Below are 19,681 nucleotides of genomic sequence, written 5' to 3' on the forward strand. Positions count from 1 at the left end.
TAGTCCAAAAAATCCATGCCGACAATAATCCCAAACTAAACTAGTCCTACCAGTCTATGCTTGGCCCATATGCTCCAAATATTTCTTATTCATGTACTTACCTAAACATCTTTTAAATGTTGTAACTGTACCTGCAGCAAGCACTTCGTCTGGAAGTTCACTCCACACACAAACCATTCACTGTGCAAAAAAATTTGTCTCATGTCTTTTCTTTAATCTTTCTCCTCCTGCTTTAGAACGTATGCCCCTAGTTGAAATCCGCCACCCTAGGGAAAACATACCAGTAATTCATCTTAGCTATGACCATGATTTTACAAACCTCTAAGATCACCTCTCAACCTCCTACGCTCCAGTGGAGAGTCCCAGCCTATCTAACCTCTCCTTACAATGTAAGCCCTCCATTCCCAGCAGCATCCTGGTAGATCTCTTCCAACCCCTCTCCAGCTTAATAATATCCTTCCTATAACAAGGAGACCAAAACAGGACATTGTACTCCAGAAGGGGCCTCACCAACATCCTGTACAACATCAACATAATGTCCCAATTTTGACACACAATGGTCTCAACAATGAAGGCAAGCACGCTAGGCATCTTCTGAACCACTCTATATGTAATGCAAATACAGAGTTATACACCTGAACCCTCAAGTCTCTGTTATACAACACTACCCAAGGCCTTACTGTTAACTGTACGAGTCTTGCCTTGTTTGTTTTATGAAAACTATAATACTTCGCATTTATCCAAATAAAACTCCAACTGCTACTCATCAGCCTATTGACCCAGTTGATCAAGATCTCTTATTGTAGATAACCTTCTTCACTGTCCACTATACCACGAATCATGGAAACATCCACAAACTTACTAACCATGCTTTCTATGTTCTCATCTAAATCATTATTATACATGACAAATAAAAGTGGACCGAGCAGAGATCCCTGAGGAACACTACTGGTTACAGGCCTCCAGTCTGAAAAAAAAACCCTCCATCTTCTCAAAAAATAAATAACAAGAACAAATAATAAAATAACACCTCAGACCTCAGTGACATTTTCTCTATTTATAGCTGCTTCTCTGGTTCTGGACACAGCAAACAGGGGAAAATATCTCAACTGAATCTACTCTGTCTATCCCTTCATTATTTTGTGTGTCATTCAGATCACTTGCCATTCTTCAAAACCAAGGAATCCAGACCCAGTTTACACAATCTCTTTTTGTGGAACAGTCCCATCATCACAGACTGGTAAACTTTCATTACAGTACCTCTATGGCAATAACATCTCTCCTGAAATAAGGAGACCAAAACTGTACACAGTGTACTTAAGTTCCTCTACAATTGAAACAAGACCTCATTATTCCTGTACTCAAATCCTCATGCAATACAGGTTGATTTTTATTGCATTAGCCTTTCTAATAGATTGCTGCATCTGCATGTTAACCTTTATTTACTTAATGAGGACACCTTTGTAGTTCTATACTTTCTACCTTCTATTGTCAGGTACAGAGGACACTTCAGACAGTGGCGATGTACCTAGTATTACTACCACTGACCTGAACATCTAAGACACCTTCCCCCAAATTTTGCTTTCATGCAAAGTGAAGGAAGAAAGGAGAGGAAAATGGACAGAAGGATTCCATTGCAGCAAAAGAGTCTAGAATGCTCATCACTTAGAACTTTAATCCCGAGCATTCCTTTTCATCATAAGTTCTAATCTGGGAAACATTTCAACAAGTTAACATTACACAGATAATCATATTTTAAAGAAAATGCATTCAAAAGTTAATTTGATATCTCAATTATTTAGTCTATAACTCTCATTGTATGCAGCAGTGGGAGCTGTTGTTGCAGTGGTCATTGTACAGATCACAACAGTAACATGCTAAATAAGCTACAGGTAAACCTTCGGTAGACTCTTCATTCCCGACATGAAGTCAGGTCTCAAAGCACAGTCAATAATTCATTAACAAATCCCTTTTCCATGATATGTTTCCCAGTCCATATTTACATTAGCTACTCAACATTTTATGCGCTTATGGAAACTTTTGTCTGTTTTATAATTCTTTCTAGAAAACACTAATTATAATTTCTCCCTCTTCACTAATTTTGATTTAGTCACCCTTTGCAAATTCTCAAAATGTTCTGGCCACCCAAGAGTCTAGGCATGTTGCATACATTTTCTTTCAATTTGATATCATTAAGTGCTTTATTTCCACAGGCCCTTTTTCTCCTAAAGTTAGTGAATGTGGATATCACTCAGACAACCATCATCCTGTGGACAATTCAGGATGGCAATTAAGATTCACCAATTTTGCTGCAGGTTCAAGAGTCTCACAGTTGAGGATAGCAGATTTCCTTCCCTTTAGTGAACCAAGTTTTCTTTTTAAAATCAACAGTGATGATACTGCCTCCATTAGATTTTATTTTAATTCCAGATTTTTATTGAATTCAAATTTCACAATCAGGCCAGATGGGATTTGAACCCATGTCCCAGAACATTAACCTGAGGTTCAGGGTTACCAGACTAATGGCCAGTTACCACAACACCACTAGCCCAAGGATCAAAGTGTAGGCCTCAGCTACTTACTACTATTTCAATGGGTCAGATAAAGAGACAGTAATGTATCCTACGTTTACTGATAAAACGGAGCTCATGATGAAGGGTCGCTGGTCTCAAAATATTAATTGTTTTCTTTCTACTGATGCTGCCAGACCTGCTAAGTTTCACCACCACTTTCTTTCTGTGTTTCAGATTTTTAGCATCAACAGATTTTTCTTAATTTAACAAGTTGTGGCTCTGTTCACCGAGCTGGGAATTTGTGTTGCAGACATTATGTCCCCTGTCTAGATGACATCCTCTGATGTTTCCTCTGGCATTTATAAGCGCTTCACAGGAGGCTGTCACCTAGACAGGGGACAAAACGCCTGCAACACAAATTCCCAGCTCGGCGAACAGAACCACAACAACGAGCACCCGGGCTACAAATCTTCTCACAAACTTAAATTTAACAAGTGTCTACCTTTGCAATTAGAACTAATATCTAAGACCAAATGGTGTTTCTACTAGACAGGTGACAGCAATGTTTGACAAATATGAACTAATCCATAAAACTAAGTTTTGTTTCTCAGGGAGCCTCACACTTGAAAAGAGGACAAGTAAGCAATGTGTTAAGTAGCATAAGGAGATGGACAAAGGGCAGCTGGTAATACCTTAAGATCTCCCCCCTCAGAACAGAAAGTAAGGTGATGCAGGTTGAAGTGATGATCGAAACCCTAAGTGTTTCCATTGTGACAAAATCAGGCCACCTTTGTTCATAGTCCTGGAAACTACATGGCAAGTCCATGGAACTTACTGCTTCCCGAGAGAGTCCAAAAAGGGAAGTAAAAATAAAGCATCAAGGATCAAATTATGACTTTATCCAAGAACAGGAAAACAGAAGTAGATACTGCTGCTAATGCAGAGAAGGTGAATGCAATAAATGAGAAATCCAAAAGACATTTGTCAAATGGAAAAGATACCTTTTTTCTTCAAATAATGCCACTAAACACATTTGCTGCCAGAGTGCAATGAAAGCCAAAACTCCTAATAAAAGGAATGTGAAGACTATATCCCAACTCCACAGTACAAGGTGTAACTGGAATGGGCTTGCATGGCACAGTGGTGGTAAGTTATTACGAAAACATATGTAGATGAATTTGACAATCCGAGGTAATGAGGTGTCTGGAGTAAAATTATAGCTTTGCCTATAATCACAGCAAGCCTGTATTTTCCTATTGTATTGGTGACCAGAGCAAAGGGCAAATATCACCACCAGAGATCAAAGCAATTTCACAAACAGGTGTCTAAATAACAAAAATATAAATTAAAGGAGGAGTATGATTCAGCATAAAAGTCTTTGTTAATTAAACTCAGACAGCAGATTCAAATACAAGTTTGTTGATACGAGAACTACACACTGAAAATGAGTGAAGGAATTCCAGCATTCTATTAAATTGAAAACGGTTCTGATGGGGAAGTGGACATATCTCTGATGTACAGATCAAGAATGAATGGCTGTTCATTAGATAGTAACATAACCTAAATATCATAAGGAGATCTTTCAAATATCACTTGGTAGCTTGCATATAAATACAGAAACCTCAATATCAATAAATGGGCATTTTACCTAATAATTCATAAGAATAGCGGTAGCTAGCATGTTTTAAGAACTGCATTGCTGCAATTAGTAGGAAAATCTCAACATGTAATCAAACGGACACCTTTACTAACCATACCCGCTTTTGAAGCGGCTGTTACGAGTTAGTGGATTGGCTAACTCCATAAGTGAAAATGAAAGCAGGATACCAGTACTCCCAATTTGGATATGAAAATGCAATTTAAAGATATTCCTTTTAGGACAATTACAGCAGAGGCAGTGGTGAAAGAAACTGCTTGTTACTAATTTAATAAAGTCAGATCAGGTTTGAACTTTGTCTCAAATTTCAGGGCTAAGCAATTTGGATATAAAACAGTTTAAACGTGTGACCCACTAACCACACGAAGCTTTGGATTCAAAAAGCAATAATTAAAACTGATAGTCACAAATAATCAACAGGATTTGGACAAAGTATTACATTTTTTATTATTTACAACCAGAGATTCCAAAGGTGAACCTACAGGGTTTAGACCATTCAAACTGACTGGTGGATGTGGGAACAGTTACAACATTTGAAAGATATTTAGATAACTACATGAATAGGAAAGGTTTAAAGGGACATAGGCCAGGCATAGTTAGATAGGACAAGTTTAGTTTGGGGATTATGGTGAGCATGGGCTGGTTGGACTGATGGATCCGTTTCCATGCTGAATGACTCTATGACTATGTATTTGTAATGATAAAATGAACTCTCAACGTTGGATTATATACCGGTTTTTTGAGAAATGCACAGATGCACAAATCAGCAAAGGAGGTTTTAAAATCACAGGCAAAGATGAAAGGATGGACAAAAATGCTGCATTAGAGCATTTCAAACAGGAAGCAAAACGTTAGCATTTTGCTATTAGAAGATGAACCGCTAAATCTGAGACCGCAACATCAAAAGTCTTGAGTTAAGAAAATTCTACCTGATGACAGGATCACCGTCCTCAAACTGATAGCATCCATCTCAACACTACTCCTTCTGTGAGAGGAGACAGAAAACCAAGAAAGCGAAGATAAAGAACCTTGAGTTCTTGGTCCACACAACTATCATCTTGAAGAAAAGCTATCGTCCTCAGACATCTGTATTAAAATCAAGAATGAGATAATTTAACCCATAGAGGGTCATACAGATGTACAGAATGGAAACATATCCTTCAGTCCAACTCGTCCATGACGACCAAGTATTCTAAATTAATCTAGGCCTATTGCCAGCATTTGGCCAATATCCCTCTAAACCCTTCCTATTCTTATAGCCATCCAGGTGCCTTTTAAAATATTGTAATTATCCAACCTGTACCACTGCCTCTGGCAGCTCAATCCATACATGCACCACCTTCTGTGTGAAGAAGTTGCCCCTCAGGTACCTTTTAAATCTTTCCCTTCTCACCTTAAACCTAGTTTTGGACTCCCCCAGCCCGAGGAAAAAGACCCTGGATATTCACCATATCTATGCCCCTTGTCACTTATAAACTTCAAGATCATCCCTCAGCCTCCAATGCTCCATGGAAGATAGCCCCAGCCCATTCAACCTCTCCCCGTAGCTCAAACCTTTCCAACCTGGCAACATCCTTGCAAATCTTTTTGAACCCGTACAAGTTTCACAACATTCTCCCTATACCAGGAAAACCAAAATTGAACAGTATTCCAAAAGTGTTTAGCCACATGACCTCCCAACTCCAATGTTCAATGCACTAACCAATAAAGGGAAGCATATCAATGCCTTCTTCACTATCCTGTCTTCCTGCATCACTATTTTCAAGGAATTGTGAACCTGCATTCCAAAGTCAGTTTGTTCAGCAACACTCCCAGGACCTGACCATTATGTTGATTGGTCCTGCTGTGATTTGCCTTTCTAAAATACAGCTTCCAAATCCAAATTTTCAACCTTCAGAATCTGCTTACTCTACATATTCATTGATGCAGTGTGTCAAAATACCTGTATTTTGTCTCTCAAGCTTGACTAAGAATGCAAGTACTTAGGGTTTCTGGGGGAGTTTAGCTTGAGTTGCATAGAAGTTCAGAAATTCTTTTCCCTACTTATGTGAAAGTTAAGTGTTACAATAAATATTTACTTTCACTTAACAACAGAACCGGATGGGAATTGTTTTCATCCTGAATAGCAGCCAATCAGGCAAATTGCTCATTTTACTGGTCAAACAGGATTTATTCACTCCAAACAGCTTGAGGAAAATAGGATCATAATTTTCAGCAGGTTCTGCCCAGGAAAATATATCTGACTATATTTTCCCTCTGAACTATGCAATATATAGTTCATTGTTCAATTTCTCTCAAAGTTTCAACTTTATCAATTTATGATATTTCATCTCATCAAAATCTATTTATAAGGATCAGAGTGTATAAAGTACTGTATGCACCGTGAGTATTTCAAGCAGTGGGAACAACTAGCATGGAGCACAGTGGTATCACAATAAAGCCAAAATCAGCAGGAGGTTTATTCAGTATCAAAGTCAGACAATCTTTGTTCTCTCCTAAATTAGCAAAACTATGTCAAACACAGTGATGAGTTGCAGTTGACGATGGTGGTCTTGGGTTAGGAAGAAGAATAATTATCGCAGGATACTGCACTTGATCACTATTTTCTCCACCTAGCATTTCAGCCGTATTGGAAGAGGATCGGCTCAACAGCATCGCTGGTGCAAACAGCCAGAGTGAAGTATTGAGAAAAAGTCAATGGCTTCAGAAAGCAGAGAAATAAAAAAAGCAACAGAATGAATTTTTTAAATGCATGTCTTTTTCTATTAAAACAAAACTCACCCAATAAAATTTTATTCTCTGGATATTCAAACATCTTCTAATCACACGATATGAAACTCATGTGATACAGTAAGAAAGCGCACAGCAGTATTAACCCTTAAAAAATTACCCCTTCCCCACTCCTCCCTCAAATCCAATACAAGGTGACAGAAAAAATTACTAGATTGCTTTGGAATGGAAAATCAACAGGCATGAAATGGGTACATTACCTCAATGGTGTCAGAGGTCAATTGAGCAATATTACAAAAAGTGGTGCAAACCAATCTCAAAAACACACATAACACAGCTAACTTCTGCTCACCAACACACTCTCCAAATACAGAGTCAAATAAGAAAGAGACAAAACAAAAACATTAAGCCAGGCATGTAAGGGGGATCAAAAGCATAGGCCAACTGGCACAGGCACTTTATTTAAACCCAGAAAGTTCAGGGTTATTCTCAGTGAAACAGCTGAAAGGAAATCAACTGCTCAGCAAACAAAATGGTGAGTGGGAGGAGGATGGAGGAGGAATTTAAGATTAGCTGAAAATGTTGAGCATCTTATAAATTAAGCACAAGACTTAAGGGTTCTTTTGCCAAAGGTTGATGTAAATAAAACCTAGAAGGATTAACCAAAATAATGCAGATCAGCAATAAACAGAACTATGGATTTTGATACATAATAATGGTGAATATTACGCAGTCATGCATGTTATAAACACACAAAAAAGAACAATAGAAAAATGAGAAACAGTACATCCAAAAGAAAAATCAAATCTGACACAAAACTGGTTTTAAGGGCTGTAAATTTTAAAATGGTTAAACTCATCTACTTCTCATTTGTCCACTAACTCCTCACTAGCTGCAACCAGGAGAAGGGTATGCACTATCAGTACTGTGCATCCTCAATGTTCAGTTTCAGTTAATGGGTTTGGTTAGCCATATACACGTAAAGTATCAGCAGTTCTCAAAGAAAAGGAACCTGCACAAGAATCACAGGGCTCTATGAACACCTACCCATGAGCTAGATGGCCGAATGATCACAGAAGTAGTAAGGTCAAACCTCAAAATGTGATCCTGAGATCAAAATACACATTCGCACCCAGCACTAGAGGACACAGGAGTAATGGTATGTAACAGTTCATATTTATTCTATACCCCAACCCAGACTGCAAGAGAATGTCCTCTCATTGGCCCTGCATTCAAAATTTCAAGCCAGTTCTTCTCTTCTGGGATTCAGCACAGTCCCTTCCACAATCTCCAATGCCAAAAAAGCTGTTGCAGTCTTACTGTGGCAAATATATGGAAGGAGCAAGCAAGCAGATAGCAGTTTTCTTCTGGTCCTCTTCCTTCCTTCACTATTTCTGCTCCTTGGTGGGTGCATAGTATAGCTCAAGAGGCTTGCTGACCTTCCAATATTTCTCATTTACCAATTCCAGTGTCAATGATCCATTCAACGTCTACGGAAAATTCAAAGACAAAATTAAATAGAGATGTCCCATCAAGAAAGTTCCCTGAAGAACAGAAAAATATTGGTTAAACAAGCTACCTACTGCAGCAAAACAGCTCAGAGGTCTGTTACATTCTGGATTAGCTGATCTCACCTGGGGTAATACAACTTGTCAGGATAGTGATCCAAGGTAGAAGAACTGACTCTGTCAAATTTCTACTGAGAGCCAGAGATATTTCAGTTCACTTCTGATCTCTGGTCAAGGTCGGTTGTTTCCGAAACAGCAACATGTTTTTATTTAACATCTTAAGCACAACAAAATAATTCAAAGCCCTTTGAGGGAGCATAAACAAAAAGTATTTAACAAGAAAATGATGATAACATGTTGTGGTTCTGTTCGCCGAGCTGGAAATTTGTGTTGCAAACGTTTCGTCCCCTGTCGAGGTGACATCCTCAGTGCTTGGGAGCCTCCTGTGAAGTGCTTCTGTGATGTTTCCTCCGGCATTTATTGTCATTTTTCTCTGCCGCTTCCGGTTGTCAGTTCCAGCTGTCCACTGCAGTGGCCGGTATATTGGGTCCAGGTCGATGCAGCAGACAGCTGGAACTGACAACCAAAAGCGGCGGAGACAAACCACTATAAATGCCGGAGGAAACATCACAGAAGCGCTTCACAGGAGGCTCCGAAGCACTGAGGATGTCACCTAGACAGGGGACGAAACGTCTGCAACACAAATTACCAGCTCGGCGAACAGAACCACAACAATGAGCACCCGAGCTACAAATCTTCTCACAAAACTTGAATATGATAACATGTGACAAAGTGCAGATTTTTAAGAATATCTTTTTAAAAAAAAGGGAGTGGAGAAGCACAGGCACTTAGGGAGGTAATTCCCAAGAAGCTTAGAGACAGTTATTACAGACTATAATCAGAAATGGTAAGAAGCAACTTTGTCAGGAACAGATCTCAGAGGATCGTATCAAATGAAAGAAATAGAGTCGGGGTTGGGATGAGAATTTTGAGACAGCTTGTAAGTCACCATTCTCGATCAACATGTCTGCTCAGAGTTGGAGAATGACCAGTTTGATAGACTAAAGACCATTACTCAGCACCTTTTGGGGGGGCAGTGGGGAAGCAGAGAAAGAAGAGAAAAATTGATTAGGAGAGCAGGACAGCTGTGCATGGTGTTGTCATGTCCCTACTTAGGGTGCTGCTGTTACCACAGGCATGGGCATTTCAACAATAAATATCCTTAATGAGTTGGTGCTGACAACAATGCAGAAACTGTGGCTTCTCTCATTCCTACATGTGCAGAAGACACTTCATTGTGACAAATCCAGCTTTTCCTTAATTTGTTTTGGAAAACCTCAAAGGCCAAGGCCAAAGCCCAAAGCATGAAAATGTGAAGACAAGATAAACTAAAGGTGAAGCCAAACCAGACTTTAAAGCCTGCATAACAAGAGGGACAGATGAGGTCAGGAGGTGAGGAAACCGTGTCATTGATCAGAGGAAGAACAAGTTAGAGCCAGATACTTCATGTTGCAAGTCCAGCAATGAAATAGGTCTGAATGACATGTTAGTTGAGACAAGTGGAACATAAGAGGATCAGAAACAGCAGAAGACAGAAGAACCTTTCAATTCAGACGCGTACAATGGGTCAAAATGTGGATTTTAATGGACCTACCGTGAACTGGCCCCCTGAGGTGGTGATGTAGATTGTGTACTGCTTCTCACTGACTTCCTCGAGACTGACAGCATTATTCCCAAGGCTCTTCTGCTGTTCCTCCAAAGCAATCCTTAACGCAAGGTATTTAGACAAATGGTCCACAGTGGCATTTGCAGTAGTCTTCACATACCTGAACCAACAGTGTACATCACGGTTGCAGAATTAGGTAGGAAAGGGGAAAAAAGAAAAAATGAAACAATAAAACAAGGTATGTTCTTCAAAAGATGAAGATGAGCAGAACTATTTCTCATCTGATATAAGGCAAAGTAACAAAGATATTCTGAGAATGTTCACATTTCTCACATATTGTTGACATTCCTCAAACAAAATCACCAAAACTGACATCTACAAAACAGTGGGTCTAAATGGTCAGAGTTCAATGACAGAGGGGGCAGTTTTTGCATAGAAACATAGAAAAGAGAGAGGAGTAGGCCACTGAACCCTACTCCATCATTCAATCAGATCATCTCATTCAATACCTAATTTACACTTTTGTCCCACACCCTTTGATGTCTTTTGCCCCCAAAATATATCTAATTCTTTCTTGAAGACATTCAATGTTTTGACCTCAACCACTTTCTACAACAGAGAATTCCACAGACTCACAGCTCTCTGGGAGAATTGAAAAGTGTAAAAAAAAGTGTAAAAACTATGGAATCTACAGTCATTAAATCACAAATTGTCGTGACGGCAGGACTGGTGATCTGCTGCTGCAGTATGAGGAAGCTGCCAGACACTAAGGTGAACCAGAGCAAGCAATACCTGTAGAAAATGTTTGAGAATAAATTCAGATCCAACTTGAGGAGTTGTAGAACCCATAAAGATGGCGGTAAGAGATAACCAGAGACAAATGATCTTGGTGGTGGTGGGGCACGGGGGTGGAGGAAAAGGAGAAGACAACTATTGGATGCCTATCAATAGCTATTGAATGGAACAATGTATAATTCATGAGATAAAAGGAAGACCTGTAAAAATGTCAACGCATTAATCACTGGTAACATTAGATTGGGAAAGTCAAATTGGCAGGCAGTCACAAGGAAGAATTCATCTGTTTATTTAAGACAGCATCCATGAGTGCAACAGGATTGGGCTATTTTGGATCAGTCAGTGGCTAATGAAACAGATGTGAGGTCCAAGGTAACATCCACCCCTTACAGAATGTGCAAGGGAAATAGCAAGGAACCAGGAAATAGCAATTATTCAACTATCACACATCAGTTTTCATTGTAGAAGACATGAATAGTATTCCAAAATACTAAATAAACAAGGGTCAAAAGAGCAGGAGGAAATAAAAACAATTCATATCAACGTAGAAAAGGTAATAGGAAAACTAAAGACTGAAAGCTACAAGCCCCCTGGATACATTCTAGGATACTAAAGGAAGTAGCTACAGAAATGGTAGTAATCTTTCAAGAAGCCTTAGGTTTTGGAAAAGTTCCACAGAATTTGAAAATAAGAGGTTATGTCGGCAATTTAAGATGGAATGGAGTCAAAAGTTGTTTTTTCAATGCAGTTAATGTGGTTTAGAAGGACTTCAATAAGGCCTTTTGACAAGGTTTCAAATGGAAGGCTGGTCCAAAAGGTAAGAGTAAACTGGATCCAAAATTGGCTTCTAAATAGGAGGCAAAGAATGACAGTGGAGGATATGTTTGAAAACGTGTGACCAGCAGTGTACCATAGGGATTCATGCTGGGACCCATTCTGTTTATGTACATTAACGACTTGGATGGGAGTGCAAAAGGAATACTTATTAAGTTTGCAGATAATGCAAAATTGATGGTATTGCTTACTGTGAGAAGATTGCTCTCAACTAGAGTCTGATATTGATTAGCTGTTAAATTGGGCACAGCAATCACATATGGAATTTAATCTTGGCAAGTGTGGGATCATACATTTCGGGAGGTCTAATAAGTGATGTAAATACGTAACAGATGTACGTCCTAAGGGAGTACTCAGGAACAAAGGGACCTTGGTGAACAAATCTAGATACCTGGAGATGTCAGCACAGGTAGAGAGAGAGATGAAGAAGGGATTCTTGCCTTCAGTCGGGGCACAGAATACACAGGTCAGACAGAGTCTTTGTTACAACTTTACAAAACATTACTTTGCCATAGAATACGGTGTGCAATTCTGGTTACCACACTATTGGAAGGTCATGACTGCACTGGGAGGGGGTGCAGAGGAGACTCACCAGAATGTTGCCGGAGATGGAAAAATCTCAGTAATGAGGAGACTGGAGAGGCAGATTTTGTTTGCCCTAAAGCAGAGATGGCTGAAGGAGGTTGGGATTGAGGAATACAAATTTTGAGGGGCACAGACTGGGTAGACTGTGAGAATCTTTTCCCCATGACAGATGTATCAAAGAATACAGGATTTAAGTTTAAGGTGAGTAGCAAGTGGTTTAAAAGGAGATGTGAGGAAAATCTTTTCAACCTAGAGGGTTGCAGAAATATGGAACTTGCTGCCTAGGGGGTTGGGTGGTGGGAGAAGGTACTCTTACAAAATTTAAGAAGCATTTGGATGAGTATTTAAAATGCTAGGGTATACCAGGCTATGGACTACTTGTAGGCAACCAGGATTAGTGCAGTTTGGTGTTTGCTGTTTGGCACAAACAGTGGACTGCATGATGTTAGAGGGCAATGTGGGTATGACATGTTAACCTGTGAATCCACATGAAAATTGAGCTGGATTAGAATGGGGAAGAATGTTCTAGTTAATTTCATAAGTAATAATCTTTTAAAGATTCATTTTCATTTTTTCTTATTAAAGAAAGTATTCAGGGTAAAAAGAAAATTTAAACAGCATAAACACCCTCAGATGCTGATGCAGCAGATAGACCATTTCGGTGAAAGCAATGTGGCTGAACTAACGTTAAATGAGGCCTTACTTGGAAAGAGAATGTGAGGATGACGCCCCATCACAAAAAGACAAAGAGAAAGACAAAGCCATGGGATTAGTCAAGAATGGGAATGAAACATCGGCTTCAGGCAGAAGATAGGATAACACCTGAAAACTGAATGGTCAGACCAGAGGTAACAGGAGCCTTGACGCTTTTGAAATGTGCAAAAAACAAGATGTTTGTGTAAAACAAGCCATTTTAGAATTTACGTAATGTACTACATGATTTACAACATATAAATATTTGATGAATCCTCATTAAGACTTCTACCTTAAAATTTTTTCTGGGGTCGACTTTCTCAACATTAGCTCAACAAACTATTATGGACTATATCTTGATGTTCCTGAGATTTTGTAAAGTAAACGACACAACAAGGAAGGAGACAAAAAAAAAAAACAGGTATCTCTAGGCCAGTTTCATTTAACGTCTGTTGCTGGGAAAATGTTACATGCTATTACATTAAGAATAGATGAATACAGAGAATTGGCTAACTAACAGAAGGCAGAGATGGGATAAGAGGGACATTTTCAGAATGGTAACATGCAATAAAAGTTCCAACAATCACTGCTAAAGCCACAAGTTTTTGTGAAGTATATTAAGCACAAGGATGCTGCAAGTGAATGCACCGTCACTAAGTTTGTGAAATAAACACAAGTGGGAAGGCAAGCCGTGAGAATAACAGTAAGCAGAGTGACAGATATAGATTAAAAAGGAGTAGAAAAATCTTAGCAAATTGAATATAAATTGGGAAAATTTGAGCTTACGCGCTTTGGTCAGAAAAAGGAGATTAATCGAAATGGAGAAAAACTGAAACAAACTGAAGCACAAGGGATTTGGGGGATCTACATGCTTAAGTTACAAAAAACACACATACAAGATCAGTAGGTAAATCGGGAAGGCAGGTGGCCTTTATTTCAAAGTGAATGGAATACTAAAATAAAAAAAGAGGGAAGTCTTGTTAAAATTATACAAGGCACTAGTCAGACCACACCTAGAATACTGTGAACAGTTCTGCCCCCCACTTAACTAAAGAAAGGGAAATTGGCATTGGAGGCAATCTAGAGAAATTTCACCAAGTTAAACCCAGGTATGGAGAAATTTTATCAGGAGAGGTTCAGTAGGTTGTGACTGTATTTAAACTTAGAAGAACAACAGAAAATTTACTAAAGCATTCAAGATTCTACGGCAGCTTGACAAGGTAGAAATGGAAAGGTTGCTTCCCCTTGAGTGTGTCAAGGTGAAGAAAGCGCAATTTCAGACTAAGGGGTCACACACATTTAATAAAAGAAGAGGTGAGGAGGAATTTCTTCACTCGGAGGGCAGTTGAAGCTGGGTTATTAAGAATGTTCCAGGCTGAGATAGAAAGATTTTTTTAAAATCAGCAACGGAACCAAGGATTACAGGAAAAGGGAAGGAAAGTGTTCCATTATCAGATCACCAATAATCTCATTGAATGGAGGAGATGTAGTGGGCTGAATGGCATACTTCTACTCCAATGACTTATGGAGTAACAGCTCTCATTACCAACTTTGCAGCTTATTATGTCATTTTCCGTTAAACAGATGGATCTGCCCTGAGAAATCAAAAAATAAGGTCACGTCTGGTGTCTTACTCAACACTTCCATCTGCCCACAGTTTGCTTACACCAAAATGGATTGCCTGGGCATGAAACATTAACTTTGCTTCTCTCTCAACTTATGCTGCCAGACCAGCTGAGTTCTTCCAAACCACTTTTTATTTCCAACCTCCAGTATTTGCAGTACCTTGGTTTTACTAGATTGATTGGGCATTTACTTCATTACAGTAGAACTTTGCTGTGCACAATGTATTTGCACATCTGATTCCTAAAAGTGATAGTAATTCATTAATTATGAAAGGCACCATATGCTTCATTCTCTCTCTTTCTCTGTTACCTTGCTTACAGCAAAATTACACCTGCTAAAATGGCATTCACGCTCGTTCATCCTCCTCAATGGCATAAAAAAATTCAAAAACTTTGCATAGTAGTTCTGCCTACAATCAAGAGAAGCATGCAGAATCATATTGACTGATTAGAACATAGCCAATTCAGAAACAGCAGGAGCAACTGGGGGAAATCAATTAGATTCCCTACAGTATGGAAACAGGCCCTTCGGCCCAACTAGTCCACATCGACCCTTCAAAAGAGTAACCACCCAGATCCATTCCCCATATTTACTCCTGGCTAATACACCTAACACCGACAGGCAATTTAGCATGGCCAAATCACCTAACCTACACATCTTTGGATTGTGGGAGGAAACCAGAGTACCTGCTGGAAACCCATGCTGACACAGGGAGAATGTCTGTGTGGTGTTTGCACAGTCACCCAAGGCAGGGATTGAACTTGGGTCCCTGACACGGAAGCAGCAGTGCTAACCACTGAGCCACCGTGCTGCCCATAAAGATTAGATTAGACAGTATGGAAACAGGCCCTTCAGCCCAACAAGTCCATACCAACTCTGAATAGTCGCCCACCTGGACCCATTCCCCAACCCTATATTTACCCCTGACGAATGCACCTTACAGTATGTGTAACTTCCCATGCAAGACACAGGGAGAATGTGCAAACTCCACACAGATAATCGCCAGAGACTGGAATTGAACCCGGATCCCTGGCGCTGAGAGGCAGCAGTGCTAACCACCGTGCTGCACTGAGCCAGAACAGAAATGGTCATCTCAACACAAGAAATCCAGTACTTTGCACTGGAATCTTATCTGCACATGCCACTGCCCATACCTTGTTTGGGAATATTCATCTTTTTCCACAAGCACTGGGTGAGGTCGGAACACCAACTCGATTTCACTGCAGGCGTCCACACTTACATCTGGACTTCCTGCCCCTTCCCGTGAGTTATCCAGATCGGGACAAGAGTCATCTGAAGCTTTAGAGCGTTTGCGGCTTGGACCAGCCTCCTGATTGCTGTGCGTAGACACATTGCTGACATGAGAGCGGCTGTCACAGTTGTCCTCACCACCACTGAAAGTGGTATTGTCTGATTCGTGCTGCGCCTTCCTTACTCGCTGAGCTCTACAAAAAGAGAATTTAGCAGTGGGGGTGGCAGAAAATCAGCATACTTAAAAATACATGTATCTACAGAGCTTGATTGCAGTCATCTGGTACCCACAAGAACAATGTTTTAAAATCCAACAATGAAGCATCTGAATTATCTGTCAAAACTACCTTAGGTCCCACAGTTTCTGCCCACCCATTGACCTATACAGTACAGAATTGAGTGAGCAGGATGCCACAAAGGTTCAAGGTTTGTCAATATATTTGCTTATCTTATCTCAGCCAAGACAATAGAGACACGGAGTTGACTTCTGGAGCCTCTCGGGTCCACAAAGATCATTATCCAATAATTAACGTTGGATAGCATACAAAAGAACAGAATATGATAATTTCACCAACCTGGCTGACTAGAAATCTGCAAGTGAGCCTATCCCCTTGACTGTGTTGAGAGTTAGCAAAGGTCACTGGTCTTCAAAAACGTTGGCAAAGTTAACAGTAAGTTGTAAATCATTTTCACTGAGGTCCTACATTATGCCTCCGACAATACTACACATGCAAAACTAAATGGGAGATATTAGCACACATTTAATGCCTCAAATTTCCTTACTTTAATAAACTGAAAACATAGAACAAAGTACAGCATAGAACAGGCCCTTTAGTCCACAATGATGTGCTGAGGTTAATCCTAATGTAAAATATAGTAACAATCTACGCACCCCTCAACTCACTGCTATCCATGTGCATGTCCAGCAGTCACTTAAATGTCCCCAGTGACTGCTTCCACCACCACAGCTGGCAAAACATTCCATGCATTCACAACTCTCTGCGTAAAGAACCTACCTCTGACATCTCCTTTGTACCTTCTTTCTAATACCTTCAAATTATGATTCCTTGTACCAGTCAATCCTGCCCTGGGGAAAAAGTTTGTCTATTGACTATCTATTCCACTCATTATCTTGCATACCTCAAATCAGATCTCCTCTCTTCCTCCTTCTCTCTAGAGAAAAAAGTCCAAGCTTATTCAACCTTTCAACATAAGGCCAGCCCTCCAGTCCAGGCAGCATCCTGGTAAACCGTCTTTGCACCCTCTCCAAGGCCTCGATCTTTCCTATAGTAGGGAGACCAGAACTGGACACATACTCCAAGTGCGGTCTCACCAAGGACTTGGAGAGCTGCAGCAAAACCTCACGGCTCTTAAACTCAATACCCCTGTTAATGAAAGCCAAAACACCATAAGCTTTCTTAACAACCCTATCCACTTGGGTGGCAACTTTGAGGGATCTATGTACTTGCACATCCAGATCCCTCTGTTCCTCCCCACTGCCAAGAATCCTGTCTTTAATCCTATATTCAGCATTCAAATTTAACCTTCCAAAATGCATCACTTCGCATTTACCCAGGTTGAACTCTATCTGCCATTTCTCAGCCCAGCTCTGCATCCTGTCTATGTCATGCTGCAGCCTTCAGTAGCCCTCTATGCTAATCAATGACATCTCCAACCTTTGTCTTCTCTGCAAATTTACTAACCCACCCCTCAACCTCCTCATCCAAGTCATTTGTAGTTTTTATAAAGAGCAGAGGCCCAAGAACTGACCCCTGCGGGACCCCACTCAACACTGACCTCCAGACAGAATACTTTCCATCTACAACCACTCTCTGCCTTCTGTCAGCCAGCCAATTCTGAATCCAGATAGCCAAATCTCCCTGTATCCCATACTTCCTGACTTTATGAAGGAGCCTACCATGGGGATCCTTATCAAATGCCTTGCTAAAGTCCACATCCACTGCTCGACCTTAGTCGACCTGCTTGGTCACCTCCCCAAATAACTTAAGATTGGTGAGGCATGACCTGCCCCACACAAAGCCATGCTGACTGCCTTTCATCACACTAATCCAACGAGCCACCTCACACTGCAGCTCAGACGAACTTCAGAAAACAGAGGAGAACCACCTATACAACGTATTCAAGAAGAACGGATACTCAAAAAATACAGTCCACAGATTCCTCAAGAACAAACCACGACAAGCAGACCAAACACAGCCATAAACCCTAACCACCTTATCATGCAAAGACGTTTCAGACTACTAAGACACCTCTGAATCCTAGTAGCACACAAAACCACCAACACTCTCAAACTAAAACTAACAAACCTAAAAGACCCAATACAACCCATGGACAAAACCAATGTCATCTACAAAATTCCATGCAAGGACTGCCACAAACACTACATAGGACAAACAGGAATAAAAAAAAAGTTAGCCACCAGGATACACAAACACTAGCTAGCCACAAAAAGACACTACCCTCTCTGCCTCATAGCCCTACACATGGAGGAGAAAAACCACCATTTCAACTAGGACAATAGATCTATCCTGGGACAGGCTAAGCAAAGACATGCCAGAGAATTCCTAGAGGCCTGGCACTCCAACCACAACACCATAAACAAACACACAGATCGAGATACCATCTATCAACCCCTCAGAAAATGAACAGGAAATGACATCACCACAAACTCCAGGAACCCCATCCAGTACAAACATATAAATAGAAAGGAGACAACAGCTTCGCTTTACTTCACTTGGAGATCGCCACTGATGTTACCTGGCCAGGTAATGAAACGTTCGGATATCAAACCCACAGCTCAGCGAGCAAACCTACACCCTAAATCACACTATGCTTTGCCAAATAGTCATAAATCCTATCCCTCAAAATTCTTTCCAAACCTTTGCTGACCACAGATGTAAGACTGACAATGTCTTAATAAAACGTCTTTAAAACTTATATTCAAGTAACAGACAGAAACTTTAAAGCAATATTCTTAAACAATTACCCCAAGATGCAATTTCAAAGACTTAACAGAAAAATATATACATATTCTAACTTTCAAATCTCTACACTCAATGACAAACAGTCGAATTTGCTGATACCTTCTAATAAAGTTAATCTCTCAGAATACTGACTTGTAATACACAATGTGATGCAGAAGTTATGAACGGATTTCTTTCAGATTTTTTTTCCTCCCACCCATTATTTAAAATCTGTTAAAAAGTGAACCTTCTAAATTTTCCAATTTCACCTATGTCATTCATGTCTTGTTTTAACCCTTCCCACCAACTTCAAAACTGGATACTTTTTGTCATCGTCAATCAGATAGACTCTTGGCTTCTTTCTTTCTTTCACCTAAGAATGCAGGACCCTTCGACCCTCACAACAACAGCTTGCATTTATATCACTTAACACAAGAAAACATCCTGAGGCACTTCACCACAAAGTGTAATCATAGAATTTGAGACTGAACTACATTAAAAACTGCTAGAAAATATGATCAAAGTAATCAATTTTAGGAGTGGTTAAAAAAGGAAGCTCAAAGGTCCAAGCAGTTGAAAATTTGTGCCCTCCTTGTGTGCCATGAACATCACTGGACAGATAATGGAAACATAAGATGTGCAAAAAGCTATATTTGGAGCACAGAAATCCAGGACCCCTAAAGAGCCAGAAGAGGCTGCAAATATATGAAGGTGTGAAGTAGTGAATGGATTTAAACACAGGGTTGAGAACTTTAAATCTGGCATTATGTAAGAATGAAAATTAAATGTAGATCAGCAGGCATGCAGTAATACATGAGCAGAACATGCAGAGAGTTACA

The 19,681-nt window shown here is 40.0% G+C and overlaps 1 protein-coding gene across 3 annotated transcripts in view; it reads right to left on the reverse strand.

Moving 5' to 3' along the window:
- Window positions 1-3,875: 3,875 nt before the first annotated feature.
- The window catches only part of LOC140455414 (E3 ubiquitin-protein ligase RING2-B-like), a 45,070-nt gene continuing 29,264 nt past the window's right edge, over window positions 3,876-19,681 (reverse strand). For all 3 annotated transcript variants that reach the window (XM_072550259.1, XM_072550258.1, XM_072550260.1), the window contains 3 exons: window positions 15,762-16,052; window positions 10,063-10,234; window positions 3,876-8,390 (listed from right to left, as the gene is read on the reverse strand). In XM_072550259.1, the coding sequence (XP_072406360.1) occupies window positions 8,289-8,390; window positions 10,063-10,234; window positions 15,762-16,052 (565 nt within the window). In that variant the 3' untranslated portion in view covers window positions 3,876-8,288. The remainder of the gene's footprint in view (window positions 8,391-10,062; window positions 10,235-15,761; window positions 16,053-19,681) is intronic.

The sequence above is a fragment of the Chiloscyllium punctatum genome, chromosome 30 (genome assembly GCF_047496795.1).
Source record: "Chiloscyllium punctatum isolate Juve2018m chromosome 30, sChiPun1.3, whole genome shotgun sequence".
NCBI classification, from domain to species: Eukaryota; Metazoa; Chordata; class Chondrichthyes; order Orectolobiformes; family Hemiscylliidae; genus Chiloscyllium; species Chiloscyllium punctatum.